Source organism: Oryx dammah, unplaced genomic scaffold, assembly GCF_014754425.2.
Source record: "Oryx dammah isolate SB20612 unplaced genomic scaffold, SCBI_Odam_1.1 HiC_scaffold_3, whole genome shotgun sequence".
NCBI lineage: Eukaryota > Metazoa > Chordata > Mammalia > Artiodactyla > Bovidae > Oryx > Oryx dammah.
Genome location: NW_024070187.1, coordinates 41,719,921 through 41,740,118, shown reverse-complemented (window position 1 = coordinate 41,740,118; position 20,198 = coordinate 41,719,921). Strand labels below are relative to the sequence as shown.

The window sequence follows — 20,198 nt, the reverse complement described above, 5'->3', positions numbered from 1 at the left end:
AAGACATGCAGCCTGTAAGCACAGAGGTTTTTATTCTGAAGAGACCTGTGTCAGACTTCTAACCGACATAATTCTAAGGTAGTAAATTTGTGTGATTTTAGGCAAGCAAGCTTGTAATAATTTGTTGTAGCAGCCATGGAATACTAATACACTCACCAAAGTTTATAAAGCTTTCCTCTCTCTGTAAAAGATCATTCCACCATTCCATCTCTGGGCCTCTGTAAGCCCATATTTCCTCCTTTGTAAAATGGAATATCCAAAGATCTGTATGATGGAATCATCTTGATATTGGACTGTGTTAAGGTTTTCATAGTCAATGCCTTCCACTGGCTTTGAATATAAAAATAATATCAGTTTTTGTTTTTTGTATTCATACTATACTTACATGATGTCACACATTTGGTTTAATCCCTGCACTAAGTCCAAGAGGTAGGCATTTTTAGTTTCAATAAATATATGAAAAAACAGAGATTCAGAAAGTGACTTCCAGACTTCAAGTGACAATGTTTTCAGATAGCAAAGCCAACATTTAAAGCCAGTCTGTCTCACTATAAAGACTGAGCTGTTCCCACTGTGACATTCCCCTTCTTACACTAATGTTTCTGAAACAAGATACTGTTTTCCTAGCCTTACTAATCACCTACTTTGGATCTGATTTATAATATCATGGTTTTTCTTATTTCTGGAGGAATCAATGATTTATAAGCATCATTTAATATGATGCAATCATTAATGATAGCAATCAATGTAATTCAAACAACATGATGATGTGCAATTGAATTGAAGATTTAAAAAAATTAAGTAAAATTTTTCCTAACTCATCAACATGGCAGAGCAACAAAGCACTGCATACTTAATATTTATCATCCCAGAACTTTACTTCTGGTTTATTCAGTTTATTCAGTACTCCAGTGAAACCTTTCCATGATGCAATGGAGTGAGGCATTGAAGAGCAGAGCTCCAGAGTCGGACAAATTACATGACTGCCTCTCTACACCCACATTTCCTCATCTCTAAAAGAGGAATAGTAATAGCGTCACCTCAGGAGTATTTAAGCATTGAGAACAAATAGTCAGAGAGTTCTCTAGCTTTACCAAACTCATACAATTCAGGGTAACTCATTATATCCATAAATACTTTTTTTATTATTATTTCTTGGTTGCATGGCATGTAGGCTCTTAGTTCCCAAACCAGGGATTGAACCCTCTGCATTGAAAGCAGAAGTCTTAACCACTGGACTGCCAGGGAAGTCCCCATAAATATGTATTTTTAAGTGATCATCAGTTACCAACCTAGGGAGCCTGAAACCCCAAGAAGTCATACAGACTCTGTTCTACATCTTGATATTTAGGGCAGGGTTATTATAAGTATTAAAACCTTCATAGCCTTCTTTCACAGTTACTATCATCACCTTTGTTTTAATTAAACCGATTCCTTCTTATTTGATCTTTGAAAATATGAAGTATGTTTAAGTCAAAGGTCTTTTGGAAATAGGGAAAAGAAGCCCACTCAGATTAACTCAAATGTAAAGGTGGCATTAGAGGCAGGAGGCTGACTGGTAGGGAATGCAGTGAGCATTATTTGAAATGACAGAGAGATATCAGATACCAAACGACAGGAAATAATCACAACTGGAACTTAAAGCTGGGAGCTCCTCTCAAAAAGACTGATGTCTCCTACCCTAACTTCCCTCAACACATCCACTCCATTCCTCTCCTGCTCAAAAAACCAGTTTCCTTTGTGTAGCCAATTTGTTATGGTCTCAAAATGGGCATCCTATCTGCCAAGACTACCTCACAACCCTGGTGCCAACCACCCACCAAATCAGGCTTCAACTTCTCAATTCCAAACATCCCTGAGACAGGGAGGCAGTTGAACAGGATTATCTTTTCTAATGAAGTTACAAAATTTATATGTCACAGGGAAATAAGTTTTCTCCCCTCCAGTCAGCTGTGGCCAAGAGCGGAGCAGGGTTATATAGAACAAGGAAAAGGGAAAATTCCCTTAAAAGAGCATCTGGCTGAAACTTTCAAAGATAATGTCTCAGTTCATAAAATAACTATACTGGAATTCTTCTAGTCAAACTGTAAATGTCTTAATGAAGAATGAACTTTGACCTAGTGCCTACCTGTGTCATACGTATGATTCTCTAGGTTCACTCCTCCTTACACCCAGCCACCAATTTCTGTTGGCATACTCCCTGTGCTAGTTTCCTATTGCTGCAGTAACAAATTACTACAAACTTAGTGGCTTAAACCAATACCAAGTTATTATCTTAGCGTTCTAGGCATCAGATGTCCAAAATGGTTCTCACTGAGCTAAAATCAAGATGTCAGCAGAGCTCCATTCCTTCTGGGAGTTCCCAAAGAGAATCCATTTCCTTGCCTTTTCCAGCTTCTAGAGGCTCATGACCCCTTCCTCCATCATCAGAGCCAGCACTGAAACTCCTGTCTCCTGTCTGACCTCTGCTTCAGTTCTTATACCTTCTCTCTCTGACTGTGATCCTCTTACTTACCTTTTTTAAGGATCGGCATGATGACACCTATCCAGATAAACCAGGATAATCTCCCCATCTAAAGATCCTTAACTTAAGCACATCTATAAAGTCCCTTTTATCATGTAAGATAATATATTCAGTTTCTAAGAATGAAGACATGGACATCTTTGAGGGGGCGTTATTCAGTCTACCACGCTGCCCAGTATAGAGTAGGAGATTAATAAGTGAGCCTTTAGTTTACTGACTAACATTCCTCTAAGTGTGCTAATATTGTAAATCTTAAAGCGTGAAAGAAATTCTGCATAACGATTTCTTTTCCTTTTCCCTTTCTATTTCCAATAATTGGGTCTTTTGCTAATCACTTGAAACTTACATTTGTGACAGATATGAAAACGCACTTGAACAGTTGAGAAATACAGACATATGTGATTTCAGTTGCCAGCTCAATCTCTTCTTGTTAAGCCTCAAAAACTTGACATTTGAAAGAGAAAAGCTGTGTAATAATTCCACTTTGTAAAATATTCTTCCAGTTTGGGAACATGGGATTTTATTTACACATTTCCAAATGTCCTCTTATCAAGCTTTAAAATAGGAAGTCGAATAAAAAAAAACTTGAGTTTCTTGGAAAAGACAGTGACAAGGATTCTCTAATTCTTTACATGCTCTTTGAGAAAATGTTTAAACAGAAAAAACAAATGATGGCCTTTCTGAGTTAAAACAGTTCCAACTGCTTCAACAGATCACTGCACAAGAATGAGCAACCACTTATTGAAATTCTGCCTACTGGAAGCACCTCCAGTGCCCTCTTGCTCATGGAAAAGTCTGTAATATTAATCAGCTTTGGCTTTACAAAAGCTAGTGCCAAACATAAAAAGCTCAGTGCTGAGACAGTGTGATCCCCACGTGAGAACTGCACCAGTGAGTCCCTCACGTTGTCTGGGTGGCCCCAGTGACTCCAGCCCCCTTCCACCACCACTCTCTACTTTCTCTGCTGCCCTGTTCTTAGACGTCTAATCTACAGTGAGCTCCATGAACCTCTGTGTATCTGGAATTGGTATTAAGTAACTAGACATGCTGAGGTATTGCCACAGGTCCATAATCCTTTGTCTGAAAATCTTGGCAGCCAGGTTTCCAGAATTTGAAGATTTTTAGAAAAGAAACACAGTAAATATTGTATACTAAGTTTAATACCCCCACTGGGGATGGGTCAGTATCCCTTAATATTTCTGCAGTAAAACAGATAACTATTCTAAGCAAAATGAACTGAGATATCATTAAAACTTTGCCATCAACTCAGGTCAGCTTTTGCTGCCTACTTTGTTTTAGAATTAAACTTAGTAAAAAAAAAAAAAAAGGATTCAATATTCAGAACCTTTTGGATTTTAGAATTTCAGATAAAGAATTATGGACCCACATTCCAAGGTGGTGGGTTTTGTTGTTGTTGTTGTTTACCACCCAAATGGAAACTTAGTAAAAACTCCAAACTCCTAGAATCATAGGCTAGAACAGTGGCATGGAGCAGTGGCATGAGTTTTAGTAATGTAGGGCCTCCACCTCATGTTACTATCAGGGAAGTTGTAGCACAAAGCATGTGAGTGTGTGTGTGTGTGTGTTAGTCACTCAGTCGTATCCAACTGGTTGCGACCCCATGGACTGTAGCCTTCCACGTTCCTCTTGCTTGGAATTCTCCAAGCAAGAATACTAGAGTGGGTTGCCATTCCCTTATCCAGGGGATCTTCCTGACCCAGGGATTGAACCCAGGTCTCCTGCATTGCAGGTAGATTCTTTACCATCTCAGCCACCAGGGAAGCCCAGCACAAAGCATACAAGTGGTTTCATGTTGTAAATGTCTCTGGAACCTTACATTTTTGACATGAGACAGAACTAGGTTCAACTCAGCTCTAACTAAATGTGTTGTCTTGGCAAATTTATGCCCAGCCTTACACCTCAGATTACCATGATTCCCTCTGTTTAGGGAAAGCCCTCCTCATTCACAGGGCTGTTAGGAGCATTGATTCAGCAAAAGCAGGTGCAGTGCTTGGCACAGGGAGCTGCACATACTATATACTCAATAAAAATCAACCACTACCATGGCAACCCACTCCAGTACTCTTGCTTGTAGAATTCCAAAGACAGAGGACCCTGGTGGGCTACAGTCCATGGGATCACAAAGAGTCAGACACTACTGTGCAACTAACTACCCTTAGAGTGATCTTTATGATGGTTATTGATCTAGTTCAGTTAAGTGTTTACTGCAGGGCACTGTACTAGATCACAGGGGTAAACAAGGCAGACATATCTGCCCATTACCCTGTAAACAATTTCAGGGATTCTCTCTTATATTTCTGATAAGAGTATGGAGCACTGTCCCTGACACACAGTAGACACTTGATGTATGTTTGCTGGGTTGAATTAAACACAAAGTGCTCACAATCAAGCAGGGGATTTAATAATGCCAAGAGTGAAGAATGTATGAAATATTTTAAGAATTTTTCACAGCACTATGAGAATTTAAAGGAAAAGAAATTTTTTTTGGTCCTGAAATAGGGACTCTAAAGAAGAGAACACATTTGTGCTAGACCTTGCGCTGTGTGCTATGCTTAGTCCTTCAGTCGTGTCCGACTCTTTACAACTCCATGGACTGTAGCCCACCAGGCTCCTCTGTCCATGGGGATTCTCCAGGCAAGAATATTGGTGTGGGCTGCCATGTTTTCCTCCGGGGATCTTCCCAACCCAGGGATCGAACCCAGGTCTCCCACACTGCATGCAGATTCTTTATCATCTGAACCACCAGTGCTAGACCTTTAAAGTATACAAAACATTTCACAGGTATAGTTGGGATTTTTTTTTTTTAAAGCCATTCCAGGCAGAGGAAAAACTTAAAAGTTTTTCTTCAAAAGTGGAAAATTACATAGCATGTTTAATACGTAGTGGGTTATGTGCTTAGGGCATTGTGTGGAGGAATTGCATAGACGACATGCATGGGGGAATTTCAGCCCGGTATGCCTCAGAGGTGAGTCAAGACTAAGTCAAGTAAAACCTGAAATGATATATGAAGGAGTTTAGATGACTAAAAAAATTTTATGTTGCTTTGTTTTAGCAGGAGATGATGCAAGCCAGCATGTCTTGGGCCAAGCTTTCGGAAAATTGCTGTGGCGGCATTTTGCACGAAGGATTAAAGGACAAAGAAAGAGAGTGAGAGTAGGTGTATCCATCAAGGGCATATCAAAAAGCCCTTGATGAGGATGATAAACATCTAAACCAGGGCAGGGAGAGAGAAGATGACTGGAGCGGGCATGGGGAAGAAGTTAAAGAGGCATGAGAAGAATGGATCAAATTTGGCAACTAGTTAGATATAAGAAGAAAAGAGAAGAGAAGATTCAGAGATTACTCGTAGCTTTTAATCCTTGAAGGTTATGAGAGTGCCAAAGAAAAGAGAGGGTACAGATGATGGATTAAGACAGTGGAAAATTACAAGTTAATTTTTAAACTGAGCCACAAATTACCTCCTGTTCAAAGCCAAAAAATAAAACTGGCCGCTGATGCCTAGAAAGGAGACCTTTAACCACGAACAGTTAAAAACGGGGCCTAATGTCTTTAGAATCAAGTCATGGGCCTGCTAAACTTGTATTTTCCTTATCTGGGGGAAGCTACTTGAAAGCCACAGTGTGGTGTCTCCATAAATTGTGCTTCCATTTCACAATGCACAGGTCTCCCCCCACCTCTACAATGAAAACAAGTGCACAGGTCCTCCTAGGAGCTGTTATCACAGGCTGTTCTCACTACATGTGTTGTTGTTGTATACAGGAAAGCAGATAACTTAATCAAGGAGAACCTCTCAGTTTCAGTGCTGTCTCTTTGAAGCACAGGTGTGGTGAGGCAACCGCACAGTTGTGAGATGCTGAGAGAACATGCCTCCCAAATCCTGCACATTAAGCACCCCCTTCCTCACCCCGTCCCAACCCTAGGAGTCATGGGAAATCTTATCCAGAACAAAGGAGCAATAAAGGTTCTTTATGAAGAAGTCATTACATTGTCATGCAGGGGTTACAAAACTTTTTCTATAAAGGACCATGTGGTAAACATTTCAGGCTTTGCAGGCTGTACAGTCTTTGCCCCAACTATTCAATGCTACCATAGTATTGGGAAAGCAACCTCAGACTACACATAATGAAGGGGTACAGTTGTATTACAAATAAAACTTTATTTATAAAAATAGGGATCATGGCAAGTTTGGGTCTCAAGTCATAGTTTGCCAACTCCTGTTGTGTGGAAGGAGTTAGCCAAACCTTAGGCTTAAATTCCAGATCCACCCAAAAATACAAAGTTACAAAATATCTGGATTTGAACATGCACCTATGTAAAATGTGATACTTATACCTTCCTCGTTGATTTGTGGGGTTTAGAGAAAATGTATGCAAAATGCTTCATAAATAATAGGCTTTCAAATAGGGCAACAGTCTTTTTCATTACAAGGCATAAGACGAATAATAATTAACACTTATTGAATGCTTTTTGCTATACCAGCTACTGTGTAAAGTACTTTAAAAGACTGTTGCATTTACTCTTCCAACAACACTTGGAAGTAGGAGCTATTACAGTATCCCTTTCTCCTCGTGGGGAAACTGAGGCACCAAGCGAGGTCCACGAGATGCTCACAAAGATAGTAAGTGAAATCTCTGGCACTTAATCCAAAGTGAACAGATTCCAGGGCCTCTGGGGCCAAACTCTGTGCTAGCTAATTAACTCCACTAATTCAGTTCCAGTTGAAATGCTCGGAATCTTCTCAAGTTCTGCAGGGCTTTTCATGACTTATCATAGCATAACACAACTGAAAATAGATTATACATAACCTTTGGAAATTCACCTTCAGGTCAATACTCAAGTAACAGTTTACATAAATAAAACACTTACTCCAACCCACTTCCTGCCCATCTATTTCCACCCCTCCCAACAAAAATCTCCAGTTGAGGGAAACCAGAATAATACTGGAAAAGTTAATGGAAACCCATTTCAAAAAATTTATCCTATAATCACTCTAAAAACTTGCAATCTCGAAGCTATGCTGCAGAATAGCATCTTGGATTAATTATGCCAGACTGCAGCAATAACCTTGAATTAAAGCTGCAACCTTCTATTTTTAAGAAACACTTGCCTTTCTGGTTGATGAAACCTGTCGTCCCATCAGGTAACAGACGTGACCAGGAAAGAGAGAAGCGGTAATGAGTCAATCCAAGCTGTTTGATACATTTCAAATCTTCCTCCCACAGAGTGTAGCTGCCACAAGCTACATCGCCAGTCTGGTTCTTGAAAACTCTCCCTCCTCCCTGATGGGTGAATGTGTCCCAGACACAAGGGCCTTTTCCATCTGCATCCCAGCCTCCTGAGAAAAAGAAGAAAATGAAACCGTTACACTCTTGACATCAAGAGGCATATGTGGAATGTAAATATTTGTCACCAAAAGAACATCCCTCATTAACTCAATGTACCATATTGATAACTTTAAAATATGTCTTTAAAATAACATGCATGAGCGGGTTATGTGTTCAGCTGTCCTTGATCCCTGAAGCTGACTGGTGGCAAATGAAAAATTATTGCATAATGCCGCAGCATACCAGGCTTTCACGGTTCATTATCTGAAGATCTCCCAGCTGGTAGACAGAGGCAGGGCTCAGCTTATGAGCGTCTGAGTTGAAAACATCTCCTTCTTGTGAACATTTCTCCTGGCCCTGACAGACACACCTTGTCCTCACTGTGCATAAAGCAGTCTCGGGACTCTATCGTTGACCCTTGACACCTGAACCCTATCTTCCTGTCATCTAACCATGGAGCCTGAGATGGTCCAGTCAGCGATTGTGGGAAGGGTGTTAGTTCCTGCCATTGTTGAGATGATAAAAGTATCCTGCATTCATTCATTCATTCATCCCTTATTTCAACACATGTTCTGTATCAGGCTCCAAGCTAAGCTTGGTGGATACCAGGGTGAACTCTGCTGCAATTCCTGTCCTTGTCAATTACATGAGATTATAAAACAGCCAACATAATGGTTCCTGCAAGAAAGCCAGGGAGAGGTGTTTATCCAGATGTGGGCAAGAGTCAGAAAATTCTTAGAGAAAACACTCCTAGACTGAATTCTAGAGGAGATGTTGACTCACCAAAGTGAACTGCTAGGAGGTAGGGGTGAGAGAAAATAGAAAAAAAAAGAGGAGCTAGGATCAGAATAAGCCCAGAGGTAAGAAAGAACATCACACATTAGAGGGACAGAAAGCAAAAATTACATTAGATTTGAAATATCTGTTCACACAGAAATTTTGTCTAAAATGGTAGTTAGAATCCATTTTATGGTACAAACGATTAATTTTTTAAAATCTCATGACTCTTCAATTCCACTTCTAAGGGCATACCCTGAATGTGTGCTCATATATTTTCACAAAAAGATTATATGAGATTATTGAGGCAGAGTTTTCTGTCACAGCAAAATCCTGGAAACAACCTATGTCCTACCAACAGAACAGATAATTAACTTTAGGTATATTCATAGAGAGGAAACACAAATAAGTTGTTACAGTGAATGAATCAGACCATAGATAACCCTCTGCTCTGCTCTGACTGTTTGTGTCCCCCCCCCCCCCGATTCAGAGGTGGAAATCCGAACACCCAATGTGATGATTTGGGGAGGAGCTTAAGTCAGGATAGTGGAGCGTTCATGAATGAGATAACTGCTTCTAAAAGGAGACCCCACAGCACTCCCTACCTCCTCTGCCCGTGAGGATACAAGAAGCCTGTGATGAGGAAGAAGGTCCTCAGCTGGCCGTGCTGGCGCCCTAACCCCAACTTACAGCACCCAGAACTGTGGGGAATAGACATGTGTTGCTTACAAATCCCCTAGTTTAAGGTCTTTTGTTAGAGCAGTCCAAATGGGCTAAGACACTCTCAAAACTATAAAGTTAAACTAAAGAAAAAAATCAAGATTTGAAATATATATACAGGAATGAATACATGGAGCATCGGAGATTTTCATGGCAGTGAGACTACTAAAATTGTGCGTGCCTTTTCCTCTGGGCACTGAGTCTGTTCCCCTAACCCCATGTTGTTCAAGGGTGGACTCTATTCTGTATGATACTATAATAGTGGATACATGACATTATACATTTGTCAAAACCCACACACTGCTAACTTCATTGAATAATAATGTATCAATATTCACCCACCATTTGTAACCAATGACCCACACTAATGCTAGGTAGGGGAAATTGGAGGAATGAGAGACATGAGAATTCTGTACTTTGTGCTCAAATTTTCTATAACTCTAAAATTGCTCTAAAATATAAAGGTTATTAATTTTAAAAAGATTATATACAGTACTGTATCATGTTTTATACAAAATATATAAAACCAAAGATGGATTTTCTGAACATATGAGGTAAACACATAACAGCAAGCCTGGAGATGGTCAGTTCAAGCTGGTGGCTGCCTTTGGGTAGACAGGGAGGGAAATGGGAACAAGCAGGGACCTGAGGGCCCTTTGTATCTCTTATATTTCACTCCATAAGCTGGCTAACAGGTATCTAAGAGGCTGTTGATTACATTATCCACTACCATTTTTACATACCTAAAATAGTTCAAAATGACTTTCACTCAAGAAAGGTAAGTCACAGCTAGAGTAAATAGACTAAAACAATTATAGGAAAGTTTTTTAGGTCTACATTTAGCATTAACTTTCTCATATTTCGTGCACAATTCTGATAGGATTAGATATAGTCTCCAGGCCAACAAAAAGACAACATGTGCTATAATTTACAGGAGAGAACCATAGGGACCCAGGAAGACTACTAAAAGAAGGATCTCTGATATCAAGGCAGGGTAGTAAAGATCTATACAAAGAAATTATGAATATTACAAATTATTATACTTTGGGGCCATATCATATAGAGGCAAAAAGCTTTATACATCCCAATGTCTCTCAAGTTATGTCTATATATGGGGTTTGGAGGGAAAAAAAAAGTATACTGATATTCAATCTTAGAATGAAATAGTTATGAATACTAAACTATAACTTCAGTCAAGCATGGTATTCATAGTTTGAATAATTGATTTACAATAAATGAAAGAGCTTAATCTCAGAGAGTTTAGGCAGTTGTGTGCTGGTAAATATTAACAATTGGTTGTATATTTAAAAACATATATACCATTATGTATACATATTTATTACAAATTATATTGGTATAGAGGTATATTGGGATAAAGGACGTATAATACACAATTTCCAAATAACAATATGCAATGCTCTTTACTGCATATTCCTTATAGCCCATTGATTCTCATAGAATGCTTGTTTAGATTTTTGCCAAACTCTTATATGGGGAGCCGATCTACAATATACAACCTGACAAATGTGAGTAGTTCTCATGTGACTGTTGACTGGTATCTTTGCTTAAATTAACAGGTACAATGAAAGGAAAATGATAATATATCAGAATTTCACTTGTTCATCAGTGACATGAGCAATTTTCTTGCTAAATTGGTAATAGTTTTCAAACACTGGAAGAATATTTCCTTGATTTTTTTTTTTGGTCCTACTCACAATGTAACAGTTACAGGCATACTACACATTCATTTACTCTGCATTATTTATATTTTATCTGTCACTTTCTTGAGTCCAGGCGACCAACAAACCAATAAATCAAATGCTAACTTGTAGCCCTTGCCAATTTCTGTGGTATAAATACTTCAGTTCAGTTCAGTTCAGTTGCTCAGTCGTGTCCGACTCTTTGCGACCCCATGAATCGCAGCATGCCAGGCCTCCCTGTCCATCACCAACTCCTGGAGTTCACTCAGACTCACGTCCATCGAGTCCGTGATGCCATCCAGCCATCTCATCCTCTGTCGTCCCCTTCTCCTCCTGCCCCCAATCCCTCCCAGCATCAAAGTTTTTTCCAATGAATCAACTCTTCGCATGAGGTGGCCAAAGTACTGGAGTTTCAGCTTTAGCATCATTCCTTCCAAAGAAATCCCAGGGCTGATCTCCTTCAGAATGGACTGGTTGGATCTCCTTGCAGTCCAAGGGACTCTCAAGAGTCTTCTCCAACACCACAGTTCAAAAGCATCAATTCTTCAGCACTCAGCCTTCTTCACAGTCCAACTCTCACATCCATACATGACCACAGGAAAAACCATAGCCTTGACTAGACGGACCTTAGTCGGCAAAGTAATGTCTCTGCTTTTCAATATGCTAAACCACCATATGACACAGCAATCCCACTCCTAGGCATATACCCTGGGGGAAACCAAAACTGAAAAAGATACCTGTATCTAATTGTTCACTGCAGCACTATTTACAATAGCTAGAACATGGAAGCAACCTAGATATCCATAGACAGATGAATGGATAAAGAAGTTGTGGTACATATACACAATAGAATATTACTCAGCTATAAAAAGGAACACATTTGAGTCAGTTCTGATGAGGTGGATGAACCTAGAACCTATTATACAGAGTGAAGGGAGTCACAAAGAGAAAGGTAAGTATTGTATTCTAATGCATATATACGGAATTTAGAAAAATGGTACTGAAGAATTTATTTACAGGGCAGCAATGGAGAAACAGACAGAGAACAGACTTATGGACATGGGGAGAGGGGAGGAGAGGGTGAGATGTATGGAAAGAGTAACATGGAAACTTACATTATCATATGTAAAATAGATTGCCAACAGGAATTTGCTGTATGGCTCAGGAAACTCAAACAGGGGCTCTGTATCCATCTAGAGGGGTGGGATGGGGAGGGAGATGGGAGGGAGGTTCAAACGGGAGGGGATATATGTATACCTATGGCTGACTCATGTTGAGGTTTGACAGAAAACAAAATTCTGTAAAGCAATTATCCTTCAATTAAAAAAAAAAGAAAAAATATATATATAGTAGCCAGTATTCATTAGTGTGCTCAGTGTTCAGTCACTCAGTCATGTCCAGCTCTTTGTTACCCCATGGACCATAGCTCACTAGGTTCCTCTGTCCATGCAATTTTCCAGGCAAGAATGTTAGAGTGAGTTGCCATTTCCTCCTCCAGGGGACTTCCCGACCCAGGGATCAAACCTGCATCTCCTGCACTGGCAGGTGGATCCTTTACCACTGAGCCACCTGGGAAGCCCACTCACTAGTACTTGAATGTAAATTTTCCTGAATGAATGATATTAATAATTCATTTCTTCATTAGGCATTTTCTCAAGATGTGATTATGCCTACTCTTTAAAAATTCTGACCATTCTGTATGAGGAACAAGACTACTGTTTCCAGGCAGATTACATATTGAGCTCTCCTTCAAACAACAAGTGCCTGATAGATATGGAAAATGTATTGTTAAATGTGCCATCCATCTTGCAAGATGTTAGGCAACCCAAAATCAAAGCGAGAGAAATTCTGAAGCATAAATGAGTAGTGATGCAGGATTTTGTCTTCAGAGCATCTGAGAAGCCCAGATGTTGTGAGCTTCCATTTTAATGGCCTGTGGGACAAGGGAATAAAAAAAGTTCTAAAGCTCACCAACGATGGGAAACTGATGATAAGATGTTCACACAAGTCTGATGATGCAAGGACTCCACTACTGAGCCAGAATAAACAAGAAACAAGTTCTGCCTAAGAAACAGACAACAAAGCAACTAGCCTGTGGGGGAGAAATTACTCCTCAATTGAGAGACTGAACATGTGCACATTTGTAACCACAACTCATCTCTCCATTAATTAAGAGAATGGAGAAAGATTTTAGCAGACATATAAGCTCTCACAGGATATTGGAAAAAAATTATCTCTCATTGGATATTACTAGAGGATAAATTTCTCTAAAACAATGATGTTAACCAAGAAAGAGAAAGATCTAGGATTCAGGAAATGAAAAATTCAGCAGGATAAATCTCCAGAATGATGTAGCTGTGCAGCAAATTCAAGGAGTAACTGGACAATTTGCACATGTCATAGGCTATGGGAAATACTTCTTTAAAAATATCAACCTACTAGAATATTTAGTTTGATATTCTTCAAATTTTAAAATATTTCCTACTGAATTGCCAACATGCACAAAAGTAGGCAGAATAGTACGTAGAAGTCCCACACATGTACATGGGGCTTCACAGTTTCCCACCTTTTGCTAATCTTATTTCATATCTATCCCACCCATGCTTTTCCATTTAATCTGTAAACATTTCAGTATACTCTCTGATAATATTTTAAATTGGGGTAAAATACACATAATATAAAGCTTGCCACCTTAACTATGTTTAAGGAGTACAGTCAGTGGCACAGAGTGCACTCACATTGTTGTGTAATCATTAACATCCATCTCTAGAACTCCCTTTTATTGTGCCAAAGTGAAACTTTGTACCAACTCAGCAATGATTCGCATTCTCCACAGTACTGGAATTGTGTTGGGAGGTGGTGAAATTGAGAAGGGAGAGGGAGAGAAAGTGGACAAATGGGTAAACCTTCATCTTTCACGGGGAGAAGTCAATAGATTATGCCTACAACAGGCAAAAAACTCAAAACCTAGGAATATAAGCATACCATTTAAGATACAGAAGTCAATGCCAAAAGGATTAACCAACAGAATTTAAAGAGGTTTCCTCTAAAGAAGTACATGGAAGACAACAGGGGGTCAATAGTTTCTAAAACAGTTTTGTTTTGACTCTTTAAATTATTTTATTATATTAACTTTGATTAGCTTGAAAATGAATTTAAGTACTAGTAAACATGAGAAAATATGGCATTGCAAATATACTATTAAATATGGATATTTTAAATATAGACTATGTGGATAATCTAAACAAGCTATTAACATGCAGAACAATAACAAAATGTCTGTTTTGTGAGAATTAAAAAGACTAACTAGATAGAATTAAAATCTTGGACCAAAGACTATAAATATATGTATGTATAGATATATATTGGAGAAGGACATGGCAACCCATTCCAGTATTCTTCCCTGGAAAATCCCATGGACAGAGAAGCCTACCAGTCCATGGGGTTGCAAGAGTCAGATACGACTTAGCCACTAAATCACCACTATATATATATATAGTATTCAAATTAAAATTTCTACGGTAAGCACTTAAGGAAAAAATGTAATTTATAGTTTTAAAGATGAGTCCAACACATCTATAGCAGGTCTGTGCCAGGCTCTACTCTAAACAGTTTATATATATTAACTCCTCACAATAAAATTATTAAGTAACTGCCATTATTAGCCTCATTTTCAGGAAAGGAAACTGAGAAATTAAGAGGTTAATTAAATTTCTCATTTCAGTTTGTACTAAAGCTGAGAGATGAATTCCAGAGCCCATGCTCTTAATTATTTTTTTTGATATGTACAAGTTTTACAATTTTATTTAATTTTCTCTTTTTTTTTTCTTTTTTTTTATTTTTTATTTTACTTTACAATTCTGTATTGGTTTTGCCATACCTTGACATGAATCCACCACGGGTGTACATGCGTTCCCAAACATGAACCCCCCTCCCACCCCCCTCCCCACAACATCTCTCTGGGTCATCCCCGTGTACCAGCCCCAAGCGTGCCGTATCCTGCATCGGACATAGACTGGCAATTCAATTCTTACATGATATTATACATGTTTCAATGCCATTCTCCCAAATCATCTCACCCTCTCCCTCTCCCTCTGAGTCCAAAAGTCCGCTATACACATCTGTGTCTTTTTTGCTGTCCTGCATACAGGGTCATCATTGCCATCTTTCTAAATTCCATATATATGTGTTAGTATACTGTATTGGTGTTTTTCTTTCTGGCTTACTTCACTCTGTATAATCGGCTCCAGTTTCATCCATCTCATCAGAACTGATTCAAATGTATTCTTTTTAACGGCTGAGTAATACTCCATTGTGTATATGTACCACTGCTTTCTTACCCATTCATCTACTGATGGACATCTAGGTTGTTTCCATGTCCTGGCTATTATAAACAGTGCTGCAATGAACATTGGGGTACATGTGTCTCTTTCAATTCTGGTTTCCTCAGTGTGTATGCCCAGCAGTGGGATTGCTGGGTCATAAGGCAGTTCTATTTGCAATTTTTTAAGGAATCTCCACACTGTTTTCCATAGTGGCTGTACTAGTTTGCATTCCCACCAACAGTGTAGGAGGGTTCCCTTCTCTCCACACCCTCTCCAGCATTTATTGCTTGCAGATTTTTGGATTGCAGACATTCTGACTGGTGTGAAGTGGTACCTCATTGTGGTTTTGATTTGCATTTCTCTAATAATGAGTGATGTTGAATGCTCTTAATTATTGTGCTAAATAGGAAAAACTAAATAAATTTAAAAGAGGGCAAGAAAATAATTTTTTAAAATACATAAAAGTGATAAAGGAAAAAAACATAAAGTTAAGTGGTATGACAAGATATAAACGATCACTTATAACAATATGTCAATGGACTAAATTCCCCAGATAAAAGACAAAAATCGTCAGACTGTAATTTTCTTTTTAATCCTGGGGTACACTGTTTACCAACACACCTAAGACTATGTTAAAAATAGAAAAGCAAAATATAGAGGGAGAGATTCCTCCTTCCTCTAAGAAAAAAAAAAAAGCAGAGGATTTCAAGGAGGGAAAAACAGCATTACTTGAGATACCATGAGTCACCACATAGTGACAACACTGTTGCATGCATCTAAGAATCTAGTTTCAAAATATGTGAAACAAAAATTGATACCACTGAAATGTAAAGTTGACAAATCCACCTCCATAATGAGAGATTTTATGTGCCTAGAATAACCTTGACACCAAAACTTCTCTCAGCAATTGAAACAAGAGAAAGTAAGGATAGCAGATACAATGTCACATTAGTTTCTATTAATACTGTACAGCAAAGTGAATCATCTATATGTATAAATAGTAAGGCATTATTGTCAGAGAAATTAAATAGTGGCAAATGTCAAAAAAAAAAAAAAAAATAACAAGCTTGATCTGATTGATATATATGACACTGCATAATAATAAATGCTTCAATTTTAAAAAATACACATTCTTTTCATGCAGACAGAAACATTATAAAAGTTGAGCCCAAATTGGTTCATAAATAAAGTGACCATAAATCCCAAAGGATTGGAGAGATACAGACGGAAACCCCTGATCAATTATGTTAGAATGATTGAACTACAGCACATTAATTCATTCTTTCAGAAATCTGAAAAGGAACATCTCAATAGTTTGGGAGTAAAGAAGGCATAATGGTGGTCACCAGAAAATATTAAAGAATATTTAATATGAAATATTTAAAAATATTAAAAAATAACAAAATAATCAAAACATTGATATCTAGCTTAAGTGGTATTTAGAGAAAAAGCCTTAATGAAGAAAAAGCAAGAGTTACAGCTAATAAATTAATATAAGACATAGCTAATAAGCCAAAAGAATATATAATAGAATTATTTTTTAAATAATTAATCTGAAAAAGACAGAAAAAGAGGGGAAAGAGAATAAAGACAGATGGAACAAAGAGAAAACAAATAGCACAATGGTATATTTAAACCTAACTATATGAATATCATTAAATGTAAATGAGTCTAAATGACCCAGTTGAATGGCAGATATTATCAGAATGGTAAAAACACCAGACTCAGCTATATAGTACCTAAAAGAAACTCTTTTTAAATATAAAGACAAAGAAGCTTAAAAGTGACAGAATGGAAAAGAGGTACCATACTACCACTAATCAAAGAAAACCAAAGTAGCTTTACAAATAACTGTAGATTTCAGAGCAAGAACATTACCAAGTATAAGGAAAGACATTTCATACGTTAAAGGGGGACAATCTATCCAGAGGATTTACAACTGTAAATATTTATTTACCTAATAACAGATTCAAAATACATGTAGCAAAAACTGACAGAAAATAGACTGCAAAAAAGTAGGCAAAAAATTGCAAAAAATAGAAAAATCCACGTTTTTGGATATTCCAATTATTAATAAAAGGCCAACAAGACTATAAAAAATGGACAAAATGTATGAATAGTTCATTCACAGAAGGAGAAACAGTGCTAGTAAACATTTAAAAACACATAGGAGATCATTAAAAAAAAAAAATAGGGAAATGCAAATAAAAGCCACAATGAGATACCATTCTACAACCACACAAGTGGTTCAAATTTAAAAGCTGGATAATATCAAGCATCAGAGAAATTGTTACAAAGCAGAAATGTTTATACACTGCTGGTAGGACAACAACAAGGAAATATCTAGCAAAGCTGAAGAAGTGTGTATATCAAAATCCCATAATTTACATATCATCGAATACCCTGTTTCTACAAACATAGACCTGGGTACGTATATAATCATGATTGCAACAACAAAAACTCTCACTGGAAACAGCCTAAATTTCCTTTGTCAGGACAATAAATCAATGAAGGAATAAAATAAACCACAGAATAGTCATGCAATGAAAGACTACGCAAGAGTGAAAACAAATGAACTAATTCCGTATGGACCCACATGCATAAATTTCCCAAATATAACACTGGGAGGGAAGAAGCGAATTGTTAAAAAAAAGAAAAATACACACAATGTTATTTCCATTTATATAATGTCTAAAGCATGTAAAGTTAAGTAAGAAACTGTTTAGCTATATAGTGCCACGTGCTAAAATCATAAAGAAAAGCAGGAAATGGACAAACGCAAAATTCATCTTAGTGGGTACCTTTGGGAAAAGAGATAAGGAGACAGTACTGGAAAGGGGTCCTAGAAATATGGTCAGTATATAGCTATTTTTATTTTTATTCAATAGGTAAATTATAAATGTTTTATCTATTGTTTTTAAAGTTTGTAATACATTTTATTGTTTATAGTAAAGGCAGGCCATTTACTGAGCATTGCTCTCTGTCTCTCTCCTATACCAGCAATTTACATCAACCAACCTATTCTTACCCTCACAATAACCCTTAGGTGTACTATGATTATTAATAAGAATAAATGTATAAAGATTGAATAACTTTCCAAGATCATTTAACTAATGACTGTGACTATCAAACATGATACCCCAGTCCTACCATTATTAAAATCAACTTAGATGAGTCTCGCACAAAAGGAAATCTTTTTTTATGAAGTCATGTTTCATTCCACCTCTCTAGTTTCTCAAATAATAATTGCAGTATCCACTTTCCTTTGAGGATGTCACAGTCTGAGTGATATCAGACAAGTAAAGTCTTAGACTATGTGAAGGTAAGCGCTGCATTAAAATCATGGAAAAACACTACAGGAGAACCAAGAAACAAGCACTCAAGAGTTACTCCATCACTGGGAGGCAGATAGATTTGCCCATGAGAAACCATTTTTAAGGCAGGTGTTGAAAGATGAGTAGGAGTTATGGCAGTGGCTCTGATAAGGGAAAAGCAAATGTATAATTCAGTGGAATTGCCAGGGTGAATTGAAGACAGAAGGCACCAGAAGTCCATAAACTGGTTAGCAGTTTACTGCAACGTTTTTGGTAAGAAATTATAAATTCTTGTATTTTTTTAGTAATTTGGAAGCAAATAACAATGTTTCTGAAATTCTTAACATATGAGGACATAGAAGGGAATCCCATAAAAATGTAAAATATTAATATTACCTACAAAAACTAAACATCAGAAACTTCTAAGGCTGCAAGGGATTATGGAAAGAGCACAGGTTCTAAAGCTGGCATAGAAGAATTTCAGTTCCATCTCTACCCATTACTTGACTTCTCTGTATGTAAAAATCAGAGGATAATATCCACTTTGTAGGGTTCTCACAAAGTCAACTGAGCCAAAGCAAACATGTCTAGCAGGGCATGTGGCAGAGAGTATGTATCCAGCGAGTGTTAGTTTTCCCCTCTTCTAGGCTCAATGCAATAGCAAGGGAAAAAAAGTCAAAGTGTTAGTCTGACAAAGTGAAAGAGTCTGACTCTTTGCAACCCCATGCACTGTAGCCCTCCAGTTTCCTGTCCATGGAATTTTCCAGGCAAGAATACTAGAGTAGGTAATCACTCCCTTCTCCAGAGGTTCTTCCAGACCCAGGAATCAATCCTGGGTCTCCTGCATTGCAGGCAGATTCTTTACCACCGAGCCACCAGAGAAACCATAAATGCTAACTAAAACTTTACACAAAAAGTGACCAGTTGCTCTCTTTCCTTCTTTCTGTGACCATCTCTTGACGCCAGAGTGCACATGTAGGAAGCACTCTAACTCACACTATTTGTAAACTTGCCTGTGATGAAGATTCAGTGTCTGGACCTGCATGCTTGGGCCTATGGGGTCTTCAGCTTCCTGGTTTAGAAGTTATCATCATAAACAGTATCATGTCAGTTTCACTTTCACCATGACAATGCCCTTTGTGAGGGCACAGATCTATAAGCCTCAGTTTCTACACAAAGGAAATCATGGCAAGTAAATGCTAAGTAAGAGTGTGAATGTGTGTGTATGTATATATACTTTTCCTTTAAAACCCCCAAATGATGTTACTTTACAACCGCTTCTCAGTAGCACTCTCTAACCCTCCGCCATGACCACACCCTCCTCAGTGTACACACTGGATAAATAAGTCAAAGCACAGAGTCATTAAAAGTAGCTTTTCTCTTTCTGACTGATATTCCATTGTATATATGAACCACATCATTATCCATTCCATATGTTGATGGACTTCTAGGTTGCTTCCAGTATGTGCATATATATGGAATCTAGAAAAATG

At 37.9% G+C, this 20,198-nt stretch overlaps 1 protein-coding gene across 1 annotated transcript in view; it reads right to left on the bottom strand.

Moving 5' to 3' along the window:
* LOC120861983 (cytosolic beta-glucosidase) overlaps positions 1 to 20,198 on the bottom strand; it is a 134,061-nt gene that overhangs the window by 71,340 nt on the left and 42,523 nt on the right. The window contains exon 2 of the mRNA XM_040237933.1: positions 7,653 to 7,880. Within this exon, the coding sequence (XP_040093867.1) occupies positions 7,653 to 7,880 (228 nt within the window). The remainder of the gene's footprint in view (positions 1 to 7,652; positions 7,881 to 20,198) is intronic.